This window comes from Arachis duranensis, chromosome 1 (assembly GCF_000817695.3).
Source record: "Arachis duranensis cultivar V14167 chromosome 1, aradu.V14167.gnm2.J7QH, whole genome shotgun sequence".
Lineage (NCBI taxonomy): Eukaryota > Viridiplantae > Streptophyta > Magnoliopsida > Fabales > Fabaceae > Arachis > Arachis duranensis.
The window spans coordinates 105,223,293-105,251,047 of NC_029772.3; the positions used below are offsets into that span (position 1 = coordinate 105,223,293).

The 27,755-nt window shown below is 34.6% G+C and overlaps 2 protein-coding genes across 2 annotated transcripts in view; one reads left to right on the forward strand and one right to left on the reverse strand.

Annotated features, from left to right (window-relative positions):
• Nucleotides 1-566, forward strand: part of LOC107470605 (protein FAR1-RELATED SEQUENCE 5-like) — a 2,145-nt gene extending 1,579 nt beyond the window's left edge. The window contains exon 3 of the mRNA XM_016090010.1: nucleotides 6-566. Within this exon, the coding sequence (XP_015945496.1) occupies nucleotides 6-566 (561 nt within the window). The remainder of the gene's footprint in view (nucleotides 1-5) is intronic.
• Nucleotides 567-20,377: 19,811 nt separating this feature from the next.
• Nucleotides 20,378-26,564, reverse strand: LOC107467779 (WRKY transcription factor 72A). Its single transcript, XM_016086963.3, has 5 exons — nucleotides 26,276-26,564; nucleotides 24,486-24,584; nucleotides 23,648-24,229; nucleotides 23,116-23,229; nucleotides 20,378-21,608 (listed from the first exon to the last, which is right to left on the reverse strand). The coding sequence occupies exons 1-5, from the start codon at nucleotides 26,429-26,431 to the stop codon at nucleotides 20,541-20,543; spliced, it is 2,019 nt and encodes a 672-aa protein (XP_015942449.1). The 5' UTR covers nucleotides 26,432-26,564; the 3' UTR covers nucleotides 20,378-20,540.
• Between the last annotated feature and the right edge of the window lie 1,191 nt (nucleotides 26,565-27,755).

Sequence of the window (27,755 nt, forward strand, 5' to 3'; positions counted from 1 at the left end):
GGAAGAGGGAGCACAAGGTAGTGACTCGTTGCGGGTGTCCTGTGGAGATGCGTATTAAGCCTAAAGGGGATAGTGGGAGATGGATTGTGTCTCTTTTTGTGGAGGAACATAACCATGAGCTGCTGCCTATGAAGTATGTGGACTATCTACCTGCACACCGTAAGATATCTGATGTTGATATTGCACACATGGAGAGCATGAGGCAAGTTGGGATATCAATTCCAAAGATCTATGAGTCCATTGCTGCACAGGTGGGAGGTTTTAATTTGGTTCCGTTTACAAAGCGAGATATGTACAATGAGATTAGGCGACAAAGGGCGATGCAGAATGGTGACGTGAATGCTGCGTTGAGGGTTTTGGAGGGTGCGGCCCGGACGGACGAGAAATTGTATTGGAGGTACGAGGTTGGTGAGGGGCAGCACATGTGCGATCTATTTTGGAGTGATGGGCGAAGCCAGGATGATTATAAAGTATTTGGAGATGTACTAGCATTCGATGCAACATACGGGCGGAACAAGTACAATCTGCCAGTAATTGTTTTTTCTGGGGTTAATCATCACAACTAGACCTGCGTGTTTGCAACTGCGATGGTTTCATGCGAATCAATTGCATCATATGTATGGGTTTTAAGAAATTTACTGGAATGCATGGGGGGTAAAGCACCAACAGCGGTGATAACTGATGGCGATCGATCAATGCGCGTAGCTATTCAGGAAGTGTTTCCAAATGCTCACCATCGCTTATGCGCTTGGCACCTTTTGAAGAATGCAACGGTTAACGTGTGTAAACCCCGATTCACATCGTTGTTTAGACATTGCATGCTTGCTGATGTTGAGGTTGCGGAGTTTGAGATGCTTTGGGATGCCATGGTAGAGGAGTGTGGGGTTAGGGAGTTAGAGTGGGTCAAGGACGTATACGAGAAGAAGTCTTCATGGGCAACTGCTTACATACGGGGCAGGTTTTATGCTGGGCTGCGCAAAACATCTCGGTGCGAGTCGTTGCACGCCAAGTTAGGGAGATTTGTGGAAAGCCGATATGGCATACTTGAGTTTGTAACCAATTTTCAACGATGTGTGGACTTCCTGAGGGACAATGAGGAAGAGCTTGACTTCCGATCATCGTACGGGACACCGGTCCTTCAAACGCAGTTCCCGGAGTTAGAAAAGTCAGGGGCAATAAACTTCACACGGGAAATATTCTCAAGATATCGTGAGTCACTTAAAAGGTGTGTTCGGGTGACCATATTGGAGTGCATCGAACGTGAGGATAGGTGTGTGTATGTAACACAGAAGTATAGAAGACCGAATTCACGGTGGGATGTGGTTCATATGAAAAGGAAAGAGGAGTTTCTTTGCAGTTGCCTGAGGATGGAGTCATTTGGTTTGCCATGTGTTCACATTCTGGCAGTTTTGGTTAGGCTAGATATTGATTCCCTTCCTAAGAGTCTTGTGTTGGCGCGGTGGTCCAAAGCAGCGAAGGAAGATCTTTGCTACGAACCGTTAAGCAGCCGATATAGTGATGCGGGTGTTTTGTATCGGAGTAGAGTGGGTGCATTCCTCCAGCACTGCAAGCGGTTAGCAAAAGTAGCATGTATTAGGGAGGAGGACTTTAGGCAATATTTAGCTAAGGTTGTAGAGGATACATGTTGGCTTGAAAAAAAAATGGACTAGGAGGTGCAGTTGCTGGGAATGGAGCTGGCAACAGTGGGGGAGGGGTTAGGGATCCTATTAGTGTCAGGACGAAAGGCACAGGACGTGGTAATGAACCTCTTGGGTCTAGGGGTATCAAGCGGCGTAAGTGCAGCACATGCGGTTGTGTTGGTCATCGAAGGACCCGCTGTCCCAATGCTCCACCGACATCAGCACCCTCAACCCAGGGCGAGGGTGCAAACATGTTATCACAAACTGTTAACGTGGTAAGCACGAAAACCATGATTCACTTCAGACATACCTTCCCCCAGATTCGATGTATCATGTTATCTATGTTGTTTTAAAATTTTTGAAACACGTGTACAATAATTGGTGGTACTGAACAGTGTGTGAAATTAACAATATGATGACAATGATGTGTGTTCATGATGCTGTGCAGGGTCCGTAAAGGTAGGAAGAAGGGAGAATTGTTGGTGATGATCCTTGAAGCGATTTCGATGCATTAATTGGTGGGTATTCGGAAGTGTTCATTCAGCATGGGTTGCTAATGGTGCAAGTATGTGTTATTGGTCATGCTGATGTGTTGGGATGTATGTGGATTGAAGTGTGTTGAGTATGTAATGATCTTGAATTGTTAACTAGATTTGTTAGCCTTTTAATGACAGCGGATTCTGTGGTTGGGTTGATCGTATGATATGGTCATTTTAATACCACTATGACAAGTATTGTATGTTAATTTTAAAGATAATTTTTATAGCAAGTATATTTTATGCTTCGGAGGTTTTGTGCTCCCTAACAATGTGTTTTAGATAATCTTGATTTTTTTTCAAATGAAAGAGAAATTGAGTTCACTTCTGAGATTTTCATTACACTTGAAAGGCATATCAAATGTGCTAGACATTTTGGAGTCATCTTTTAAGGGTACTGTTTCAGCACAAGTTCATGATTTGCATAATCTCCAAGAGAGCGTGTTAAAGACAAAGCAGGTTTAGTCTTGGAAGATTTTGTTTTTGATAGACTGATTGTATAACTGTTTTTACTTTTTTTTGTTGATATTTTTGTTTGTCCTTGTTGCTTGCTTGGCTCATGCTGATTGGCTGAGAATCTTCATTATATATATGCAGATATTATCTTCTTTTTTGTTATTTTGAGACAGAGATATTATATATGCTATTTTTTTCCATTTAATAAGAGGGTCTTGGTGTAGTATTTATCAAAGTAAATATACAGGTGTTTGTTAAGCCGTAAGTGTACTAAGAATCCCTCCTTCCGAAGATAACAATGAGGAGCTATGGTCTTATAGTCCTTATGCAATGACCATGTTACATTTTGTAATATTTGCTGTTAAGGTTGATCTGTTGGTTTTCATTTGAGATTAACATATTTTATTATTCTGTTAGGAAGCTTGTAGCGTTCTTCCTGAAATTTCTGGTGCAGCATCACACCCTAAAATTACTGAAGTACTGTTAGAGAGGAATAGCACTGATACAGCTCTGATGATTTTAAGGTGGGCTGGTGGTGTTGGTGTGCCTCATAATATTTCACTTAGAGATGTTGTGACTGCAGTGCGGGCAAGGATCGAGTGTGGACTTCTGACTGAAGCATTTATGCATCACAGGAATCTCTGCACAAGAGTGAAAGAAAAGAGCTTCAATAAAGGATCACCTCTAGAGACTGCTGATGTACCAAAAGGGCAACTTAGTTATTGGGTGGAGGTCTTGGTAACCGAGATTTGTTGCTTGTGTATAAGGAGGAACTTAGCGAATGGAATGCTAGAATTGCCATAGAATTCTGAAGAAGAGAAATATATAGACAAGAGTCATTTGGATTGTGCTACTAAAGAACCCATGATTTTATGTCGTTATCATGATGAATATATGTTCTGGATCTTGTTTCTAATTTCCTTTTTTTTCCAAGTAGTAAAATATCATAATTTTAAGGAACACGTACATTCATTAATTTTTGGTGATAGGAAATGTAAGATGTGGTGCCAAAAGTCGTGTAAATGTTGTCTAATTCTCTTATGAAGAAAGGTATGGAAACCTGTGGCACACTGTACGGTAAGCAGGTGTGGTTGAATAGTGCACGATAAACTGGAAACACTTTACTAGATAAAGAGTAGTACGTTACATTAAGCCACATTCAAATACGATTCACCGCAGCACATGCGACAACTGCGGCTTTGTGGCCAAGGTGAATATGCGCTTACATAGACCGCAGGGTTGTTACAATCCTAAAACCAAAATACCGGAAATCTAGTTACTCACATCAGAGCGACTGAGTACTGAAGCCTAACATCCCTAACAACCCCACGGTAACCCTGAGTGATAGAAGGTATTTGACATTTCTATTCACAATACATCCAAAAGCAAAAAATACAAGTCACATGGTTATCAAAATATATCAAAGTAGAGAGCGATAAAAGTAGACAGCACTATTCAGGGCGATCCATGAGATCACGCCAAAGCAGCTCGGCTTTAACATCTATGAAGCATCCATGTTCATTTGCATCACAGCTAGCAATGCTAGTAGCAGTCCGCATTCTTACAGCTTCCGGGTGGATCTGCATAATGATAGTTACAGTGTCATGAGCACTTCAAGTAAAATAAGCACAAACAGCGTTATCAGGGGAAAAAATTAGCAATTGTTGTGTCTTGAAGCTATTGTTTAATCTAGGACGTTGCATAAAATTCACCATGGGAGCAAAAATTCGAGTTGAAAATCCCCCATCCTGCTACAGCCAGTACAATAGCCACGTAGATGTCTCGTTGCTGCATCATAAAATCGAACATCATTGGGTCAGCGCATTAGTGTCACGAACCGTGTGAAAAATTATTGGTGGAAAGGCAAAAAAATCAGGCAAGGAAAACAGAGATCTATCCCAGACATAGTCGTGCATAACTTATTGGTTCACACTAGTTTTTGTTGATTATTTATGCTGTAAATAACAAATATGGGGTTTCCCTTTCTTCTGTTTCATAAAGTCGAAGGAGCTTTGTCTACATCTTTCTTTAGAAATAAGTGTATGGATAATACTAAACAGAAATACCTAACATGTGAAGAAAATTGTAGAATTTAAAGGTGCATAAGAATTAAGACAATGAAACAAGAAAACATAGTTTGAAGAGGAATTAAAAAAGGCATCATTTAATCATATATCATATTCTAACACAACTAAATAGTCGTCAGCCGGTGTAACAAGTGTAGAAAAAACAAAAGCACAACAAACTAATGTATCGTGACTATTACGTGTACATTCGGTTCGGTGATAAATGATAATTTCTCCTTCCAACTTTGATCACACCGCTTTTTTATAATTATATTTCTCTTATCTTCTACCCTCAACAACAACTGAAGAATATTTATGCCATAGAATAACATCATTGCAAATTAAATATAATAATAAACGAGAAAGAAGAAACACCTCACAGAATGGAACAAGAGAAAAAAATTTTATGGTATTCATCATTCTACATATTCTGCAAATAGCTTAAAGTAACTTGACTTACCTATCCACTGCATTTGGAATGGCTCCAGGATACTGCAAGGATCCCCAATTAGAAGGGTCTGGATTTGTGTGTCTGAAGTTGACAATGTTCCTGTCCGCCGAGAAGATTTTCCCCAGGACACGGCACTGCGAGGAAAGAAACAGTAGTTACAAATGTATAAGGTAGGAAAACGTGTGCGTGATCAAGGTACAGTTACATAGTTGCAAGGTACACGTGAAGAGATTACTTACTATGCGCCGCATGTTAGCCTCTCGACGGACAATACTCTCCGGACTTCTGCTTACATCTAGTACGTACAAGCTTGCACCCTTCACATCCAACAACAGCATATAGCACGTATCGATGGCCTCCCAAACAGGCACATAGACCTACATTATCGAGGGTGAAAATGCTTTTCTAATTAACGGTAACAGTTCATTGGAGGAAACAATAATTACACAGGCGGTGATAACGAAATGACATCCATAATAGGGTTTCATGGATACATATCATACGTGTTCCAGTTGGTTTGTCTCGTGCATCCACTTTGGCTGGTAATGTTTGGCCAGTTCACTAACTGGGGTGTCAAGCAGGACATCCGTTGCGAAGTTAGTTGGCAGAAACCAGGCACGGGGAGTCATGCTTTTGCGTGCCTGAACCGACCTCATCAGGCATGTTGCATTAGTTATCTGCAACCACGCCAAAAGTTGAGTATGTATACACATCAGGGTTGAAGGTTCAAAGTTTACATTCAAAAAAACATTTTCGATGACTTACATCAAGACATGGGGTATGTGGGGGGGCCAGTGACATGAAAAGAGCCCGAGGCAAGTCGAAGAATGAATACTTAAACAAGATCTCCCTGAAATAACATCGGAACTAGTTAGTAAAAAATAATATTGACGTACTAGCACATTAGCACATAACAGAATACTCGTGTTAGATGTCTCACTCAGGTGGAAGTTCTTTGCCGAAAATGTAAGCCGCTAACTTGCACTCCTGCAACGAGAGTCCCATATTGTTAAATGGCCTGAACACCATTTCATACGTCTGCAAGACTTAGAGGGTTAGAATTATATAGGCTATAGATTGATGGCAGTTTAGGTAAGGTAATTTGATAACAGTGTCATTGTTACACAAAGCATGGCTACTACCTTTGGGATTCGGGGTTCAGTGGGATCAACATGGTTGTTGCGACGGCCACGCCCACGGCCTCGTGCGGCTTGCCTGATGACGGTCCTCTTTGGACGACTTTGGGTTACGGAATCCTGCATCAGTACCTGCATGTCTCGGGTCATTGAAGATGCTGGCCTGCCTAAACATGTCATCTCAATGCGCTCCAGTTTCGGCAGCTTAGCAGGTTTGCTCATAGTTGGAGTTGACGTGAATAGGCCACACAGTTCAGTTGTGCTGTCAAAGTCAGACCAAGCTGGGAGGCTTGAAATGTCCTGTTATTATGAAGCTGAGAATCTTCATTATATATATGCAGATATTATCTTCTTTTTTGTTATTTTGAGACAGAGATATTATATATGCTATTTTTTTCCATTTAATAAGAGGGTCTTGGTGTAGTATTTATCAAAGTAAATATACAGGTGTTTGTTAAGCCGTAAGTGTACTAAGAATCCCTCCTTCCGAAGATAACAATGAGGAGCTATGGTCTTATAGTCCTTATGCAATGACCATGTTACATTTTGTAATATTTGCTGTTAAGGTTGATCTGTTGGTTTTCATTTGAGATTAACATATTTTATTATTCTGTTAGGAAGCTTGTAGCGTTCTTCCTGAAATTTCTGGTGCAGCATCACACCCTAAAATTACTGAAGTACTGTTAGAGAGGAATAGCACTGATACAGCTCTGATGATTTTAAGGTGGGCTGGTGGTGTTGGTGTGCCTCATAATATTTCACTTAGAGATGTTGTGACTGCAGTGCGGGCAAGGATCGAGTGTGGACTTCTGACTGAAGCATTTATGCATCACAGGAATCTCTGCACAAGAGTGAAAGAAAAGAGCTTCAATAAAGGATCACCTCTAGAGACTGCTGATGTACCAAAAGGGCAACTTAGTTATTGGGTGGAGGTCTTGGTAACCGAGATTTGTTGCTTGTGTATAAGGAGGAACTTAGCGAATGGAATGCTAGAATTGCCATAGAATTCTGAAGAAGAGAAATATATAGACAAGAGTCATTTGGATTGTGCTACTAAAGAACCCATGATTTTATGTCGTTATCATGATGAATATATGTTCTGGATCTTGTTTCTAATTTCCTTTTTTTTCCAAGTAGTAAAATATCATAATTTTAAGGAACACGTACATTCATTAATTTTTGGTGATAGGAAATGTAAGATGTGGTGCCAAAAGTCGTGTAAATGTTGTCTAATTCTCTTATGAAGAAAGGTATGGAAACCTGTGGCACACTGTACGGTAAGCAGGTGTGGTTGAATAGTGCACGATAAACTGGAAACACTTTACTAGATAAAGAGTAGTACGTTACATTAAGCCACATTCAAATACGATTCACCGCAGCACATGCGACAACTGCGGCTTTGTGGCCAAGGTGAATATGCGCTTACATAGACCGCAGGGTTGTTACAATCCTAAAACCAAAATACCGGAAATCTAGTTACTCACATCAGAGCGACTGAGTACTGAAGCCTAACATCCCTAACAACCCCACGGTAACCCTGAGTGATAGAAGGTATTTGACATTTCTATTCACAATACATCCAAAAGCAAAAAATACAAGTCACATGGTTATCAAAATATATCAAAGTAGAGAGCGATAAAAGTAGACAGCACTATTCAGGGCGATCCATGAGATCACGCCAAAGCAGCTCGGCTTTAACATCTATGAAGCATCCATGTTCATTTGCATCACAGCTAGCAATGCTAGTAGCAGTCCGCATTCTTACAGCTTCCGGGTGGATCTGCATAATGATAGTTACAGTGTCATGAGCACTTCAAGTAAAATAAGCACAAACAGCGTTATCAGGGGAAAAAATTAGCAATTGTTGTGTCTTGAAGCTATTGTTTAATCTAGGACGTTGCATAAAATTCACCATGGGAGCAAAAATTCGAGTTGAAAATCCCCCATCCTGCTACAGCCAGTACAATAGCCACGTAGATGTCTCGTTGCTGCATCATAAAATCGAACATCATTGGGTCAGCGCATTAGTGTCACGAACCGTGTGAAAAATTATTGGTGGAAAGGCAAAAAAATCAGGCAAGGAAAACAGAGATCTATCCCAGACATAGTCGTGCATAACTTATTGGTTCACACTAGTTTTTGTTGATTATTTATGCTGTAAATAACAAATATGGGGTTTCCCTTTCTTCTGTTTCATAAAGTCGAAGGAGCTTTGTCTACATCTTTCTTTAGAAATAAGTGTATGGATAATACTAAACAGAAATACCTAACATGTGAAGAAAATTGTAGAATTTAAAGGTGCATAAGAATTAAGACAATGAAACAAGAAAACATAGTTTGAAGAGGAATTAAAAAAGGCATCATTTAATCATATATCATATTCTAACACAACTAAATAGTCGTCAGCCGGTGTAACAAGTGTAGAAAAAACAAAAGCACAACAAACTAATGTATCGTGACTATTACGTGTACATTCGGTTCGGTGATAAATGATAATTTCTCCTTCCAACTTTGATCACACCGCTTTTTTATAATTATATTTCTCTTATCTTCTACCCTCAACAACAACTGAAGAATATTTATGCCATAGAATAACATCATTGCAAATTAAATATAATAATAAACGAGAAAGAAGAAACACCTCACAGAATGGAACAAGAGAAAAAAATTTTATGGTATTCATCATTCTACATATTCTGCAAATAGCTTAAAGTAACTTGACTTACCTATCCACTGCATTTGGAATGGCTCCAGGATACTGCAAGGATCCCCAATTAGAAGGGTCTGGATTTGTGTGTCTGAAGTTGACAATGTTCCTGTCCGCCGAGAAGATTTTCCCCAGGACACGGCACTGCGAGGAAAGAAACAGTAGTTACAAATGTATAAGGTAGGAAAACGTGTGCGTGATCAAGGTACAGTTACATAGTTGCAAGGTACACGTGAAGAGATTACTTACTATGCGCCGCATGTTAGCCTCTCGACGGACAATACTCTCCGGACTTCTGCTTACATCTAGTACGTACAAGCTTGCACCCTTCACATCCAACAACAGCATATAGCACGTATCGATGGCCTCCCAAACAGGCACATAGACCTACATTATCGAGGGTGAAAATGCTTTTCTAATTAACGGTAACAGTTCATTGGAGGAAACAATAATTACACAGGCGGTGATAACGAAATGACATCCATAATAGGGTTTCATGGATACATATCATACGTGTTCCAGTTGGTTTGTCTCGTGCATCCACTTTGGCTGGTAATGTTTGGCCAGTTCACTAACTGGGGTGTCAAGCAGGACATCCGTTGCGAAGTTAGTTGGCAGAAACCAGGCACGGGGAGTCATGCTTTTGCGTGCCTGAACCGACCTCATCAGGCATGTTGCATTAGTTATCTGCAACCACGCCAAAAGTTGAGTATGTATACACATCAGGGTTGAAGGTTCAAAGTTTACATTCAAAAAAACATTTTCGATGACTTACATCAAGACATGGGGTATGTGGGGGGGCCAGTGACATGAAAAGAGCCCGAGGCAAGTCGAAGAATGAATACTTAAACAAGATCTCCCTGAAATAACATCGGAACTAGTTAGTAAAAAATAATATTGACGTACTAGCACATTAGCACATAACAGAATACTCGTGTTAGATGTCTCACTCAGGTGGAAGTTCTTTGCCGAAAATGTAAGCCGCTAACTTGCACTCCTGCAACGAGAGTCCCATATTGTTAAATGGCCTGAACACCATTTCATACGTCTGCAAGACTTAGAGGGTTAGAATTATATAGGCTATAGATTGATGGCAGTTTAGGTAAGGTAATTTGATAACAGTGTCATTGTTACACAAAGCATGGCTACTACCTTTGGGATTCGGGGTTCAGTGGGATCAACATGGTTGTTGCGACGGCCACGCCCACGGCCTCGTGCTGCCTGCCTGATGATGGTCCTCTTTGGACGACTTTGGGTTACGGAATCCTGCATCAGTACCTGCATGTCTCGGGTCATTGAAGATGCTGGCCTGCCTAAACATGTCATCTCAATGCGCTCCAGTTTCGGCAGCTTAGCAGGTTTGCTCATAGTTGGAGTCGACGTGAATAGGCCACACAGTTCAGTTGTGCTGTCAAAGTCAGACCAAGCTGGGAGGCTTGAAATGTCCTGTTATTATGAAATATGTTTAGAGTCGTTTGAACACATGCAAACACCTTCCAAGAACAATCCGTGCTGCAGAATGACCACAAAATTAATCAGAATGAACAACTACATCGTACCTTCTCATAAGTGGATGAAGGGATTTGAGATATCCTACCGTGCCACTGACCAGTTCCCTTTGATAGCCCAACAGCCCAATGTTGCTGGGTAGTCATGTGCTGACTGAGGTGAGAGGCCTCCGTGATATTTCTTGGTGTTGATTTGGTTTCATCTATGACAAGGTCATCCTCCTCACACGGCGAGTCAGGTGCAAAGAGGTCAAACAGGGACCCCTCTGCATTTGGGCCTTGTTGTATGCCTTTGCCCTTCTCGGAGGGTGGCCTCAGATGGGTGAAGGAACCTCATTGTTGTGTGATGCTGTTGTCCTCAGTTTGGGCAGAAACAGTGGTGACGTTACCTGATTGGGGAACGACCTCTGAGGAGGTGTTCCTCTTTGTGTTGTCCTCTTGCTGCGGTGGCATACACGGCCTAGGAACCATGACGATGCTACCGCTTCGGTCATGTTGCCGTTGAGCCAAGTCAAGAATTTGGAGCAAATACCTGTCGAAGGTGGCTGTCCTCTTCTCAATGATGGCCAACCGAGACTCAATGTCCGCAAGCTTTTCATTGGAACCCTTCATTGACATAGCACATCACAAGAATTAAAACAAAATTGATTTTCATCAACAAGTAATTAACATCAGAAGAATAAACACAATCTAAATAATGTGTATCGCAGAGCTAATCTCTACTGAACAACAGATTCACAGTGACTCAGTAATATAGGCAATGCATATTGTCGTCAAGGTACTGCAATCAAATTTTTTACAAGGGGAAATAAGGGCCAAAAACTGAGTAGCGATTCTCCATCATGGGCTGTGCAATTTTACGTCAAGCAGTAAGCCGGTAACAGAGTTATGAAATTAGACATAATAAACACTGCAATTCGTTCAGAGTAGCAGCAAATAATCCTATTCGATTAGATATGCTAGGCATGAAAGGTTCAGTAAAACATTAGAACAAGGAAAGAATAAAAACGGATTTACTAGTAATGCAATTGGGAATAGGTTGCATGTCTCAGCTCGACAATTCAATATGTAATGAAATGTTAAAGCTACAGAGTATCCTACAGAAGTGATGGATGGAAGTGGAATGAATAACATTGGTCGCTGGTATTGCGCACCACCATGACATTATTGCAAATTATATCAGGCAAACAAACGTAACAGAGAACACAGCTTAAACCCAAATTCACCTTTCCCTCAAACTGACGAGGAAATAAAGACGGCAAAAGGACTTTGGCGGCAACAGAGTTTCAAGTAGAGGGATGACATGGAGGATTAGGACTTTGTGGGTCTGTGATTGATTCTCTCAGCAGCCAAGGATGTCAAGGTGGAGATGACGGAATCATCGTTCGCAGATGAAAGCCAAAGAATGAGGGTTTAAAGGTTCCCGTTTGGTTAAAAAATTGTTTAATTAAAATTGTTTTAGGCCTTCTGGTTGAATGAAACAATAACGTTTTCACTCGTATGGACTGGCCCGAACATAGGCCCGTTTTAAATATCCCTTTAGAGTCATTATTAACCATTTACATGGAATAGTAAGACCCATTTTAAGAGGCCATTTTCAGTGCAGTCACATTGGCCAACTTCTTATGTCTCTCAAACAAAAAACAGTTATAGAGTAGCGTTATTATTGTCTTTACTTTCGCGAGTTAAAAAAATATTGAATAAGTGCCAAGTAATGCTGTGTAACGTCCAAATAAATTCTTCAAAATATTATAAACATGTATCTTGTTCTTCATGTTTAAAAGTTTTTTTCTGTATAAGTTATAAACTACGATTAAGTTATAGATTAATTGACAACTAATACTTAATTCTGTATATTTTAAAAGAAACGTACTTGCTGGTTAAAAATTCATTTTTTAAATACAAAACTAATTCTTTTTTGTAATTAAATTTATAATCGGTGATAACATAACTTAAATTTTTAAAATTAGTTTACTTTATTAAGGTAAAGTAAATTTATTGGTAATCTAAATGCACTATACGTTTTAAGTTATATTTAATTATATGCAACGTTACATGTTAATAACAAATATTGAATAAAATTATACTAACAGTTTTTATTTTAATTTAATTATAACTGCATAATTTTTTCAATGAAATTCCCCCCCCAAGACAAGTTTCTGTATCATTTTAAAAGAAACGTACTTTCTGGTGGAAAATTGATTTTCTAAATACAAATATAAGTTCTTCTTTCTAATTAAATTTATAATCGGTTATGCCAATTTAAATTTTTAAAATTAGTTTAGTTTATTAACGTAAAGTAAATTTATTGATAATGTAAATCGACTATAGTTTTTTGATTTAAATTTAAATCTATGCAATGTCACATGTTAATAACAAATTTTGAATAAAATCATACCTACAGGTTTTTTTTATTTAATTATTACGGGATAATATTTTCAATGATTCACCCCCCTCCCCCAAGACAAGTTTCATTGAAGCTCCGCGAATGTTTGAATGTGCTGAAAATTGGTGCAAATAAAGTGCAAACACGCCAAAGTCAAACATTCCACGGTTATACACGACTGAAGTTTTACTAACTGTAACACCCGCAACAATGTCAGATACGACACACACTCAGACACGGTAAGGCAACGAAATGGGTCACGAGATACCTTCTCATGAAGAAAAATGCGCGCCAGCATGTCTTTTTCCACCGTATCATGTTCAGCCGTTGCATTAGGCTGTGAAAGCTGCTCTCGAAGGGGCTGTCAAACAAAACAGATACCAGTTCAGAAGAAGCACAAAACTTCACTACTAACAACGACATCAGAGACACATGGTATAGCAAAAAAGGGTTGTCGAATTTTATAAATGTATATAGTCGTCCTCTATCACAAGCCATGGAAAATGTAGGTCAACAGCAATATTTTGCTCACCCCTTCTATGGTTAGGTCAAGGTTCATGACAGTGTCCACGTGGTTTGTGGATCGATCACGCTCTTGTACAATGTTTTCGCCGGGGTCCAACCTACACAGTCAATACACCAGCACAGTCAACGCCAGCAAATGTGAAGGAGAACATTTTTGTTACAACACTAATATTGATACATGCTGCATGTATAACGAACTTACTCTTCTAAAGGAATGTCCTGAGAATCTTGTAGAAAGGACTCCGAGGCTTCCATGTTGATCGTCCGTAGGGCTTCCAGTTCGAAACTAGTGAAGATGTTGTTCCAGTTCTAACTTATAAAAGAGGAGCAATAATCCACTCACAGCATCTACGCTTACATATCACCCAAGCCTAGGTCGTGGTAGGTGGTACATACTTTCCCTTGAGAGGACTATGTAATCATTACAAGTATGCACACATAGATACACTTAATCAGTTGACATTAACTTAAGCACATTTCCAGCTATGACCCTCTGAAAATTCCAATAAAATGGAATTTAGCACAATTCGCGCGCTAAGCACCACAAGGGTATAACCGTCATTCCGCCTATGGATCGCTAGATGGACAAAGATGTCACCATGAGGCATGGACACATAAAGAAGCAAGTAGAACGGGTTAATCCTTCTCACCAAATGCATGCATGTTCCGCATGGATGCTTCTCATGGTGATCTCCTTCATGCACATATACTCAAGAACGTCTCTCCTGTTTATTTTCTCTCTCTCATTAAATGATCGCTGTATTCGAGGTTACTTTTCTGTTCATTGCTTCTAGCTCCTTCTCCATTAAGGAATTTTTTTATAGTCTTTGGGTATATGGCCAAATGCCAAAGTTTCCCTGATGTTTTTGGGGTGAACTAGTTTCTTAAATTGGGGGTAATGTTGGTTTGGGTGCTCATGATGCGATGATGTGCAATTTGTGGTATTGCTATTTTCATTTCTTTCTATTTGATGGTTAAATTTTTTCGTTCATAATTTTGTTTAAACGTGGGTTGTGAGAAGTTTAATAATTTTAGCAGTAAATTATTTTCGAAAAAACATAATTCAGTAAAAGGAAATGTTTTTTTTAACAATAACTGATCTAAATGTGATTAAAAAATAATTGAATAATTGGATACGACAAATTAATATTATTAAAAAATTTGCTTGAATTTCCATTTTAAACCTAAAATTAAAGTTTATTTAAAAATATAATTAAAAAAGATGTTTCCTTCCTAAAATTTAATTTCGAATAATTCCATAAATTTTTTATGATGAATATAAATAATAAAGTCGTACCATAATTTATTTTTTGAACAATTATCTTAATTCTGTTAAATGTTAAGTACATTATATTTTCTCGATCATAGCAAAATGATAAACTTTTGTATTTGTATTATATATGGAAAAAATTTGGCCCTTATATCTTTCAAGTCATGATTAGACGTCATAGTTTTTTCACTTTATCTATGACTATTTGATTGTGCAAAGTAGTAATAATAATAATAATAATAATAATAATAATAATAATAAAATATGTCCCAATAAAAAAAAATCACATCACCGAATAATTAATAATTTAAAAATTAAAAACATTATTTCATTTCATGCAAAAGAATGTAAAACAAATGGCTTCAAAAAGATATCAGGAGTACTGTAAAAATTTGTAATGTCCTAGTTATTTACGTAAGTAAATTATTTTTTAATTTTCAAATTTTTATAGACTATGCAGAATATTTTATATAAAATTTGGGTACATGCATGTATTTACCTAAATCAGTATGACATTATAAATTTTTATAGTCCTACTAACAAATTTTAATCTATCTGTTAAAATTGTTTTTCATAAAATAAAATTCTTTTTTTATCTAATTTAAATTACTTTATTAAAAGATTAACAATTTATAAATTAAACAAATATATATATTTTTTTCCATGCCTTAAAAAAAACTGACAAAATGTTCACTTGCGAGACTTTTTTAAAATATTGATAATCTAGCTATCAATTTGAATTCTATACAGTACTCTTCAGCTCTTTCTTGATAGGTGATAAATATTTTCAAAGAATCTCGTAATTAAGTAATTTGTTAGCTCATTTCTTCTTCTTAAATAATTTTATATGGAATAAAATATTTCTTTTAAAATATTTCTTTAAATATTTCTTTTAAATGTCTTAGAGGCATGTGGCGTGTTACGTGTCGCTAATCTGGCACATCAACCAATCATCTGGTGACACGTGGCCCTTAGCGTGACATGTCATCATCTAACTGACGGCAGAATCAATTTGACTAACGTTTTATCATTCAATGACTAACACAACAAGAAAATATTTTTCAGGACCAATTTGAAAAATGCCTTAAATTTCAGGGACAAATTTGGCTATTAACTCTTCTTCATTGTCGTAATTGAAACATTTACTTATAATTGCAGTCAATTAAAAAATAAAACGTATAATACTTGTCGGATCTCTTTTTTAATTCTTTCACGGATTTATTATCGTATCAGAGTCACATATTCGTGACCACGTCGTTGTCTGCAGTTTCATCTGCGGATCCTTCCCGCAACTCGGTCAGGACTCTGTCTTTCGTTATCTATTGTTGCATCACACGCGCCTCCACACGCTCACTGAAGATCATTGCTTTCCCTCTCACTGAAGCGTCATATCCCATTTAGAGGAAGCGGTGTGCATGGCCCGGCCCGGCCCGGCCCTGCCCGGCCGTGCCCCGAACAATGTATAGTCTAATTTCGTGTGATTTCACCGGGTCTAGGACCGGGTAAGGGTCTCAGAAATAGACCCCGTCATTAATTCGGGTCGGATCAGTGCATCACTCCGGTCACCCAAAATCGGGCCGGTGGCCCGGTCATTGTACACAACTAATATTTTCTGTTATTACTGATGGATGATGGTTATTCTTATGTGGAATTTAAGTATCGTAAACCTTAATATTTCGTGTTATTAGTTATTATAAGACTATAAGTTAATGTTTTATGTTTAAAATGCATAAGATTTTAGACTAATGCATAATATTGTATTATTTGTCTTGTTTAAATATTTGGTGTAATTAGACAATATTAGTATTGATTACGGTTATGTTTTAATGGTTGGAGTCTTAAAAATTTGGATATTTTCACATGCTAGCTTATAAGATGGTATCAATGTAATTTAATATTAACGCCCCGCTTTTTACCCGGTATAATTGTGACCCGAAAGTGTATAGGCTTCATTGGATCTAGGGTCGGGTTCTGGTCTCATCAATAGGCCAGGTGTATATTTTCGGGCTGGGTGTGGGTCACGTCAAACCCGGTTTCACTCGACACATTCACACCCCTAAAAGTAGAGATAGTTGACGAATAAAATAAAACATTTTATTAAAAATGACGATATTAAAACGAAAAAAATGTAACGGATGATTTTATATTAAAAATTACGTTTATGATGGCTTCGACTCTGACCTTCAATGCTAGGGATCAAAACAATACTTATCTCTTAAAAATATTTTGAATGGGATTAGATTTCCAAAATCAAATTATGTAATTCAAATTGCACCGCAAATAAATTCGCTTTTTAATTTGCATATGGATGCATGAGTGGTGTTGGATTCTGATATGGGAGAGAGAGGTGCTTTACAATTTTGTGGTGTCAATGAAACCACAACTCAGACCCTGCGAGTTCCTATTCACCACACAGACCGTCCGAGTTGCGTTTCACCAAACGCACGGTGCGATTTGATGCAGTCTGGACACGCATCGCGCAGCAGCTTCTCCCCAAACGGTGCCGTGAAACCAAACAAAGACCCATGCAACCCACTCTCATTATTCGGTTACAATCACTTTCAGATTTCACTTTCGACTTCACTTCCACCTTCTTCTTCTTCCTTTCTCCGTTTAAATTTTTTTATATTTCGTAATTATAATTATTATTGTTAGGTGGCCAATTATTATTGTTGTGGTTAGAAAGGAATTATTATCATTTTTATCAGATATAGTTTTTTTTTATTTTTTAATATTTTATAATTAAAATTATTATTGTTAGGAAGTTTTTTATTCTTGTTGTTATTGTTAGAAGTTGAATAAAAATGTGTATTATTTCAAAACGCACGGTCCGTTTTGTATTGTTAAAATTCAAATTGCAGCCATCAACAAGTCGTACCCTCCGACTTGTTTGTTTATTTTTGCTTAACAAATAACTCGAACCCTCCGAGTTCTTTCACCTAAAAATGACATAAAACCGTCCCACCTTCTCGTCTATTTCTTCCCATTTCCATATCCGGGAAAAGCACACTAACGGATTCCATAACTAAAAAATTGAGCCAAATAAATTTTGTATTCCAAATAGATTAATTTTTGACACAAAATCGATCGGAATGCCTTCGCGGATACCTCTATCATCACAGACATCCCGAAGCACCAACGTAGATCCAATCCAAGCCATGTAAGTTTAATCATGTCGTATACATCTCATCCCACAGTAATTTGCTACAAAAAGAACATCACACCATGTCAAGTCTCACCATTGCGCACACAATCACGTGCATTATAATATTCGAGGTACAAGATCGTCCATGACTACAGAACAATCACAGCTTAATGGAGGGAAACTTAGATCGCTCTCCCGCCAAATAATAAAATGACACAACGGTGCATTCAGAGCACTTTATTATGGGCGATATAAAAAGATTGTTGAGTATTAATCAAATGGTTGATTACTGTGTTCCTTAAATACACGAATTTTATTTTCTGAAATTTATATTTCTAAAGACCTTCCAATTTCTAATAATTATAAAATACAAATGTAAAGGTTTAACTTTTATAGTTAAATAAATTTTTAAATAAACAAAATGCTTACTTTCCAATGGGCATGTTTTAAGAAAAGAAATAGAAACTAACAAATTTAATTTTAAATTTACAATCGTCCCATATAAAATAATATATTTAATCTTGATATTATTTAAAGAATACCACTAAAGGGATAACACCAACATAAAAAAAATGGTCTTCCAGTGCTAAATTATGTGGCAGAAATTTATCTGCAGTCAATTTCACATAAAATTATTATTAGATGGATGATACGTGTTATTATTTGGTTTTAAAAAAATTGATTTTTTTAATACAAATTATTTAATTAAAAAATCAATTAATATAGTTATGATGTTAGAATTTTTACCGTATTTTATTTTAAAAATAAATTGACTAATTTACATTGATAAATTATAATTAATTATTTATTATATATTTTTTAACCTTTTTTTAATATTTATAAATTATTCAAAAATAATTATTGAATATGTTGGACTAGCTCAATGTTAATCACACTTTTCTTGTTATCAAATATAAAAAAAATTAATTCCAAACAAAATTATGCTATTTTATAGAATTTAATTTTTTTATTGTCTCTTCATAAAGTTTTTACAAAACTCACCTATCACATTGACTAAACGTATTTATTTACGTAAAGTTTGTTTATGGACTAACCGAATTTGTTTACGTTTTAATATGATTTAAACTGTATTACTATTTTCTCATTTTTTATAAAATTTGAATTACTTTGTAATTTAAAATTTAAATAGACATAATTTAAATTAATGATTTATAAAAAAATGTATGAAAATACAATAAAAAAATTTAGACTCTAAAAAATATCATGATTTTTATTATGAGAATTAAATCTTTTTTATATTTTATAATAGAAATAAAAAATGTTATTAATATTGAGCTGCTCTATTATACACATAATTTTTTTCTTTTAATAATTTTGATAATTTTCTTCTTTTAATAATTTTTAATTATAATTTTGGTTAAAATAATTATATAGTAAACAATTAACTACAATTTCTCAATTTAAATTAGTCAACTTATATTTTAAATAAAATACGATAAAAAATCTAACATTATAACTATATTAATTAGTTTTTTAATTGATTATTTGTATAAAAAAATCGATTTTTTTTTAAATTGATAACACGTATTGTTCATTCAAAAGCAACTTCCTATAAATTCGTTTCGTGGTGACTTCTCACCAAATCAGTTACTAAGCCTTCGTTAACAGTTTTTCCCAGCCAAGACATTAGAATTCATGACTACTTTCTACCACTACATCCATAATCATTGGTCCACTTAATCCACTTATAAAGCCCAATACATTATCTGCTATTCAATACATCACTCATGCCAATTGAAATGGGCCACAAACTACAAAACTCGTACTAAATTAACCAGCCCACTACCATTTGGCTCGGCTCACCGTCCACTATGACTTCGGAGGATACTCCCACTCCCCCAGCAGTCTTCAATAATATAGGACAAATCCGACACTCTCTGTCCATATGTTTAGCAGACCTTCTACACCGGTTCCTATCCCACCCTGCACTTTCTTTTCATGTTTTCCACAAAAAGAAGCGCCCCTTCAATCAACGCCAGTCGAGTATTTTAAATTAAATCTGTACCGCTATAACACTTGCAACACTGCTGTTCCGTAAAAGTACATTGCCACACCTGAACACCTTCCAATAAGTTAAGACTAATTTTGATATACTGATATTGTAAAATATTTTATACCATTATTTAGTATATAGTATCTATTATTGTTTTGGATAATTATTAAAATATTTAGTATTTAATATAACGTTACATTACCAACGTGTAAAATTATTTTACCATATCGGTAAATTAAAATTAAATTCTAATAAATTTTATTATTAAATATTTTTATAAACAGTAGTGTAAAAAATCAAATTATATACATATATTTTATGAACATTATTTATCAGTCTAGTTATGCTGCAAATGTTTCTTGACAACATAATTAATCACATCAATGCAGGCAGATACAGGCTCCAAAAAAAGAATGAAAATGAAAAACCAAGTAATAAATTGTATTCAGATATAATAAGATCCAGATATAGTACATGCTGACCTACTTATTATAGTGAAACAAAGAAACAAAATAGTGATAATTTTGACGGAGAAAGTTTTAGTCATTAAAACTACTCCAATATCTTTTTGAACCTTGTAATAAGTCATATCCATATATACCACATGTCATCAACATTGTTATATACAAATACCATACCTCAAAAGAAAAATATATTCAAACAAATAAATATCTATAAGCTAACTAGGTTTATTGATATATCATGATGATCTATGATCATCACCTCCATTATCACCGGGAGATGCAGAAGCACTCTTTGGAGAAGAAGAAAATGGCAAAGAAGGTGGAAGAAACATGAAGCTTCCATTATTCTGTGTTGTTTTTGTTGGTTGCGTTTTGTTCAAGAAGCTCGAACCACATCCGCCATTATTACTATTATTGATGACTTTCGAACTCGAAGCCAAGGTAGAGGAAACTGGAAACAGCTCTGAAAATTTCATCTTATTACTGTTTTCTCCATCACCACCACCACCACCAACTTGGTTATAATTATTCCCTTGATGATGTGTGCTTCCAATGCCGCTGCCGCCACCAATGAACGAAGACAAGGCCGCAGCCAAAGCCGATTGAAAACTGGGATCCGCTGTTATTGCTTTTGTTGCAGCGGCAATAGGATCTGATGATGATGATGATGATGATGATGATGATGATGCGTTCTTGCTGTTGTTCCTTTGCATGAAAGACTGATAGAAGTTCTCCATTGTTTGTTGTTGTTGTTGCCTTTCGAAGTTCAAATTATTATTACTGAGCATGTTGATGCTTCTGTTGAATGGTTGATGATGAGTACTATTGTAGCTACTGAGGAATCCATTATTGCTCCAAGAAAGTGGATTGGGATCGTTGGAAGTACTGAAGCTAAGGCTTGTGGAAGAAGGGTATCTGATTGGTTGGTTAGGGTAGTTTGAAGAAAACCTAACAAATGGAGATGAGGAATTATTATTATTCAAATTAGGGTTTGAAGAAGTGAGGTCAAGGGTTATTGTTGGGTGTGATGGTGTGGATGATAGTGCGGGGTTTGAGACGTATATTTGTCTTGATTTTGAGCCGTCTGGGAGGTAGAGGTTCAGGCCGTGGAGGTTGCCGGCTGCGGCCGCGGTGGCCGTGTTTGTGGGAGCCATAGTGTGTGAGGTTGAGGAGCCGGAAAGTAACATGGATGCGGCGGCGGAGGTTGTAGAAGCCATGGCAGTGGCTGTGAGAGGGAGAGGGTGGTTGTGGTTCCCTTCATAGGTGGTGATTAGAATCGACATGTCCTCCGCACACCTTTGCACCTGAAATTTAGCATATGCGAGCTTAATTAGTACTGAATTATAAAAGGATAACGTTAGGAAGACTTATACAATGTGTAGAATGGATTCATATTATTTAGAATAACTATATGAATACTAGAGATAATAAACATTTTTTCAAAAGTTTAAATTAATTTTTGAATTTATCAAAAATCGAACTCTTGACATACCATGTCATGATACCACTCCTCTCAAAAACTTCAATTAATAGAAAAATGTAACACTAATGATTATATCTTTAATATTCCCTAAATCTCTATTGTACATATTGTACAAATATTTTATTGACTACTGATATTTTTTCATTATAAAATTATTTGTATCAAACAAGTTACAACCTACAAAATATGCACTTAAATCGTCAAGTTTTTAGCATTTCTCTTAGGAAATTATAATATGAAATAGAAAATCATGAATCGGAAATATAACATGCTATAATTTTTTTGAGGTGGATATATAGATTAAAATTTAAAAAGTATCCAATAATTATCCCATATTTAATTTCCTGAAAATTTTTGTTAAATTGGTTTTGTTTTCTTTGGCAATTCCAATAGTGATATAGATATAATATCTCTTTTTTCTGAAGAAAAAGAAGATAGTATAAATAAATGAATAATTGTCGAATAATGTTCTAAAAATTTTATACTTCATAAAAGTTGGTAAAATATCATCATTAAAGATGATAAAATATCTCTTAAAATATATAGCTCACATTCTATCTAATACTAATAAGGAAATGATAAAATTTTGATCAAATAGAATGTGAGCTATATACTTGCATTTCTCTTATTAAAATAAATTACTATATCTTTTGTATAATATAAAAAAAATATTTTTTACTTATGTTTTAAATATTTTTATTTTAAAATAAAAAAGTACAAAAATAATTCATATATAATTATTCCTCAAACGTAATTCTATTCTAACAAATATTGAATAATGAATGGTCCAAAATAACCTAGCTTGTTTAACAATATGTATAACTAATATGAAAAATATCAGAGATTCATTCAAATTTATTATTTTTGGTTATTAAATAATTATCAATATTTAAAAATATGAGATAAAATATGTTGTTAAATTATTAAATTAAAAAAATTATACTAAAAAAATTGAATTAATAATTAAATAATAAAAAAATAATAAATTTTAAAGCTGCGTAGACATTGAAGTAATCAAGGTCCTTCGGGACCTCTTCGTTGTAGCGAAATATTTGCTCAATTTGTCATTCTTTGTCCAATTTTTTTTAACTTAAAGAGAGTGAGTTCATACATTTTAGAATGTATTTTGAAAGAAAAAATATAGAAAAATAATTTTTTTGAATAACTTAAATAATAAGTTAAAAAAAGTTAATTTTAATTTTAAAAATTAAATTTTAAATTAATTAAATATAATTTTTATTTTAAATAGCTGACACGCAGTTCATTATTCAGGTGACTGGCATCTCTCATTATTCATCTGACCGGATTATTCTCGCTCATATATATACCTGTTTCCTAACGGGACACGAGGGTGCAACTGTGCAACGATAGTAAGCTCGAGGGCATGGGTTTCCCTTGGAAATCTTTTGTCCATATTTCCTCCATTGACACCCATCATTCATCTGCATGCATGTATCATGCATCATCAACATTATTAATCAATCACTATCTTGTTAAAATCCCTCATTCCCAAACTTTAAACCGTTAAATAAAAAATAAATAAATAAATAAAATATGAATATCTGTACAATGTGTATAATGGAGGTTTATGAAATATTAGAGATATAATCATTAGTGTTACCTTTCATGACATGGTATTAGAACGCTAGATCCGAAAGGTCGATCCTTTTGAACTCCAAAATCAGTTTAATCTTTTGGGAAAGATGTTTATTATCCCTAGTAGTCGAATGGTTATTCTAGATAATATGGGAGATGTTCATTTTATAACTCAATAGCCCATTTTACACGTTACACAAATAGTACATTGTCTCCCTAGCGGGGATCCATAAATAAATAAATAGTATCTAACATCATACTTACAGTCGGGGTGTCGCATCTTGCCCTGACGCAAACTCTAGCTTTCTTGGCAGCAGGATTATTATTCTGTTGGGATACTTCATCTTCTACAACTGATGCAGATGCCGATGCCGCACCACCACCGCCGCCGCTGCCACCACCTTCTCTGGCCTTGCTTGCTGGTGGTGGCCATGTACTCTCACCACCTTCTTCCTTGTTACTATTATTCGGAAAATTGGTAGCTTCCGTTGTGCTCCCCGATTTCGAAGTTTCGAACTTGCAGTCCAATCCAAGTGCCAATTCCTCATTCAATTCTTCATCATCTTCATCCTCCTTCTTCCTCTTGTTACTATCAGAGACTTTTTTATCTTCTTCATTGCTTCTTCTTGGAACTGGAACTCTTCCAAGGCTGAGCGAAACTAGGTCTGCTTCCTCCATTATTGTTTCTTGATTATCTTCATGCTTGTTGTTAACTATGTTGTGAAACTGCATTTGAAGCATTCGGTACTCGCTCATGATCTTGTTCAACGACATCTTTAACCGTTCATTCTCCTCTCGAACCTCACCCATTTCAGCCTTAGTGCTTTCAAGTTGTTTATCAATAACCTGCACGACAGGAATTAATTAATGCACTCTTGTGACGGATGAAAATAGAGATCAGAATTAAGAGTTTGTAATTTAGATAAACAATATTAGCTAAGTTTTGTTTAGAATTTATTATGATTTAAGATTTAAAATTTAGAATAAACAAATAATTAGTTAATGTTAGCTGGAAAAAAAAATTGGTTCTCTAATATTATTTTTAATTAAATAATGTTTGAAATTAATTAATTATATGAATTTATTATTCATTATCAACTACCTCTTCCTTTTTGGCTGCCAATAGCGCGCTTGTTCCAGAAGCTTCTTCCGCCATGGATTTTTCAGTGTTGTTATCAGTCTTATTCATGTGTGGCGGCTCCTGTATGTCATATCAGATAAGTATGCGAAAACATTTAGTATGGTTTAAAATGTAGGGTTTAAGAAATATACATGTATATATATTTTTTATAGTTGGATAATAAAACTAATAAATATTTAAAATTTTTCAAGACAAAAAAAAATGTTTAAAATAATTAAAACAAAAAATAGAGATGTACCAAAAGAAAATGTTATATGACCAAGAACTCATCTGATCTATCCCTAATAATGGCTCGTCATTGTAGCTTCTAATATAATATATAGATATAACAAACATGTAGCACACTTCTAAATGCTGTCATGTAATAGAGAAAATTAGATTATGAGAATGAATACAAGTAGTTGTTCAAATGAGAAACTGAGAAGAATCTATTGAATTGTTTAGCCTTGGTGGGAATCTTTTGTTCTTAGTTGATTAATTAGCATGTGCATCAGTGTGAATTACTAACTATATATATCATGTTTAGCGATATATGTATCTCGTTAGTTTTCTTCTCAGGGCACATGCATGAGTCAACTCTTATCAAAGTCGTGCAGATTAATTTTTAAAATAAAATTGAAAAAAATAAATATAATAAATAAATAAATAATGGTAATTAATAATATGTTTAGATTGCATATGACATGAATGATTGGACTTGTGTATTACTTTCAACCGACGGCTTTGTTTTGAATATAAATCTTATCTCTCTGCAGATGTTGACTGATTCAACGCTACGTGAATATTATTTATGAGGTTGCAGATACATACATCATCCTTTTCCCTTTCAAAACACAGATATTAGCCATCTTAATTTATTTTATATACTAGAACAATTACTAAATTTAATTCATGAAATATTTACAAAGTATTTATATGTTTGTTGGTATATATATATAGCTTATGATTTTAACTAAGTTATCCTCAGATTATTAGTGTGAGAGGAAATTGAGAACCACACTCTGTTAATTCAATAATAAAGGAGTAATAATAAGTAATTAATACGGTAACTTTTCAAACCGATGATGATGCTGATCATAATTTTTTTTTTTGAAAAAAGAGTGTTATTAAAAATGCACTCATCATCACAGCTTATATTAGCAAATCCCTAGCTAGTAACAAAAATAAATCAAATTAAACCTTATAATCTCCATTAATATAACCTAATTAATTGACTTTCTTGCTAAACAAGATGGATTATATATTTACTACATATACATGGAAAGAACTCACTGAAGATATACATGAAACTTTACAATATGTTTAAATTAAACGAGATCAGAGAAAAATAAGAAGAATAAGGTATACTCTATCTAAGAAAAAAAAAAGGAATTTCCTGATCATAATACAGTTCTATGTCTTCTAGATTTGTATTTTATGTGAAATTTTATTTAAAGTATGTTAACAAACAAAGTTATATGACTGAATTTCTTTTAGCTATATATTTGTGTAAACAATAATATTGAATAAAATGATGGGATTACTATAATTAAACAAAACAAGGATTGAATTGAAGTCAGGAGATGCAGAAACTGAAAAACAAATTTGATCATCGGTATAATTTGATGACTACGAAATTCAACAAATAAATCATTCATCAAGGATCAATCAATATTTATAGAAAGAGAAATGTTTAATTTGTTATATAAAATATAGAAATAAGGAAGGAATAAATAACAAAGATGGGAAATTAAAATAAAAGTAATCTTGACCTTGACAATTATTGTGTCTTGCTTATTAGAAGGAGCATGATCATGATGATCACCATGGCTTCCACCATCATCATCAGTATACTCATCACTTCTCTTCTTCTCTTCCTTGAGTGGTGAATCACCTCCATCATCACCAGATCTAGCAGCAAACTCCATATTTGGGGAGAAAAGAATAAGTTCTTTCGGTCTTCTCAGTTGGCCTTTCTGATATTCTTTCTTTCTGATCGGGTCTTCAAACCAAAAGCCCCCTTTTTATGATAATATAGCAGGAGAGAGAGAGAGGACCTGCATGAAGTATTTGACTCTTGGAAAGGGATTAAAAAAAAGGAAAATGCTATGTGTACTTTAAAATTCAGCCTTTATTCCGTCTTTAAATTTAAATAATATTATTTAAATAAATTTTAGTTAAAAGACATTCCTAATTTATAGCTAAACATGTTGGTAATTAAAATTAATTTAAATTTTAAATACTAAAATTTCTCTAACTTCCTACTTATTTCATAAAATAGTTATTTTATTAGTTTTTTATTTATTTGCATGTCCCCTCCCCTCTCTCGTTCTTTTTTTTTCTTCTCTCTCACTGTTCATTACAAAAATTTTCATAGAAGAGTATTATTTCTCTACAGGTAAATTTATTATTTCATATTTAACATTTTATTATTATTATTATTATTAGATGAGTCGTGCTATTTTGTTTCTATTTCGAGTGACTTACATACTAACTCAAAACTCATTCATCATTATTTTAATAAGAGTATATCAACATTTGAATTAAATAATAAATAATCAGTGTATATATCAATATTCTTTTCTTCTTCTTTATTTTTTTCTTTCTTTCTTTATTTCTTTTATTTTTTTGAATTTTTTCATTGCTTATTTGAATATTAACGCTTTTAAAATTATTAAAATGTATGTTTGTAAAAATTAATTTTTTTCAATTGTAACACATCTAAAATTATTAAATTATACATAAAATATTTTTAAAACACATCCAAAATTATAAATCTAAAATTTAAATTTAAGCATTAAAAATAAAATTAATTTTTTATATCTTATTCGAGAAAAACTCATCTAATATTTCTCTTTTTTTAATAGTTAGATTTTTTCGTTACTTATTTTAATATTAATGCTTTTAAAAGTATTAAAATGCTTGTTTGTAAAAATTCAATTTTGTTTTCAATTGTAACACATCTAAAATTATTAAGTGATACAAAAAATATTTCTAAAACACATCCAAAATCATAAATCAAAAATTTAAATTTAAACATTAAATATAAAATTAATTTTTTTTATATCTTATTCGATAAAATTCATCTAATATTTCTCATTTTTTTATTATTTGTTGAATTTTATCGTTACTTATTTGAACATTAATGCTTTTAAAATTATTAAAATGTATGTTTGTAAATATCGGTTATTTTTCATTTATTACACATCTAAAATTATTGACTTATATACAAAACATGTTTGAAACACATCC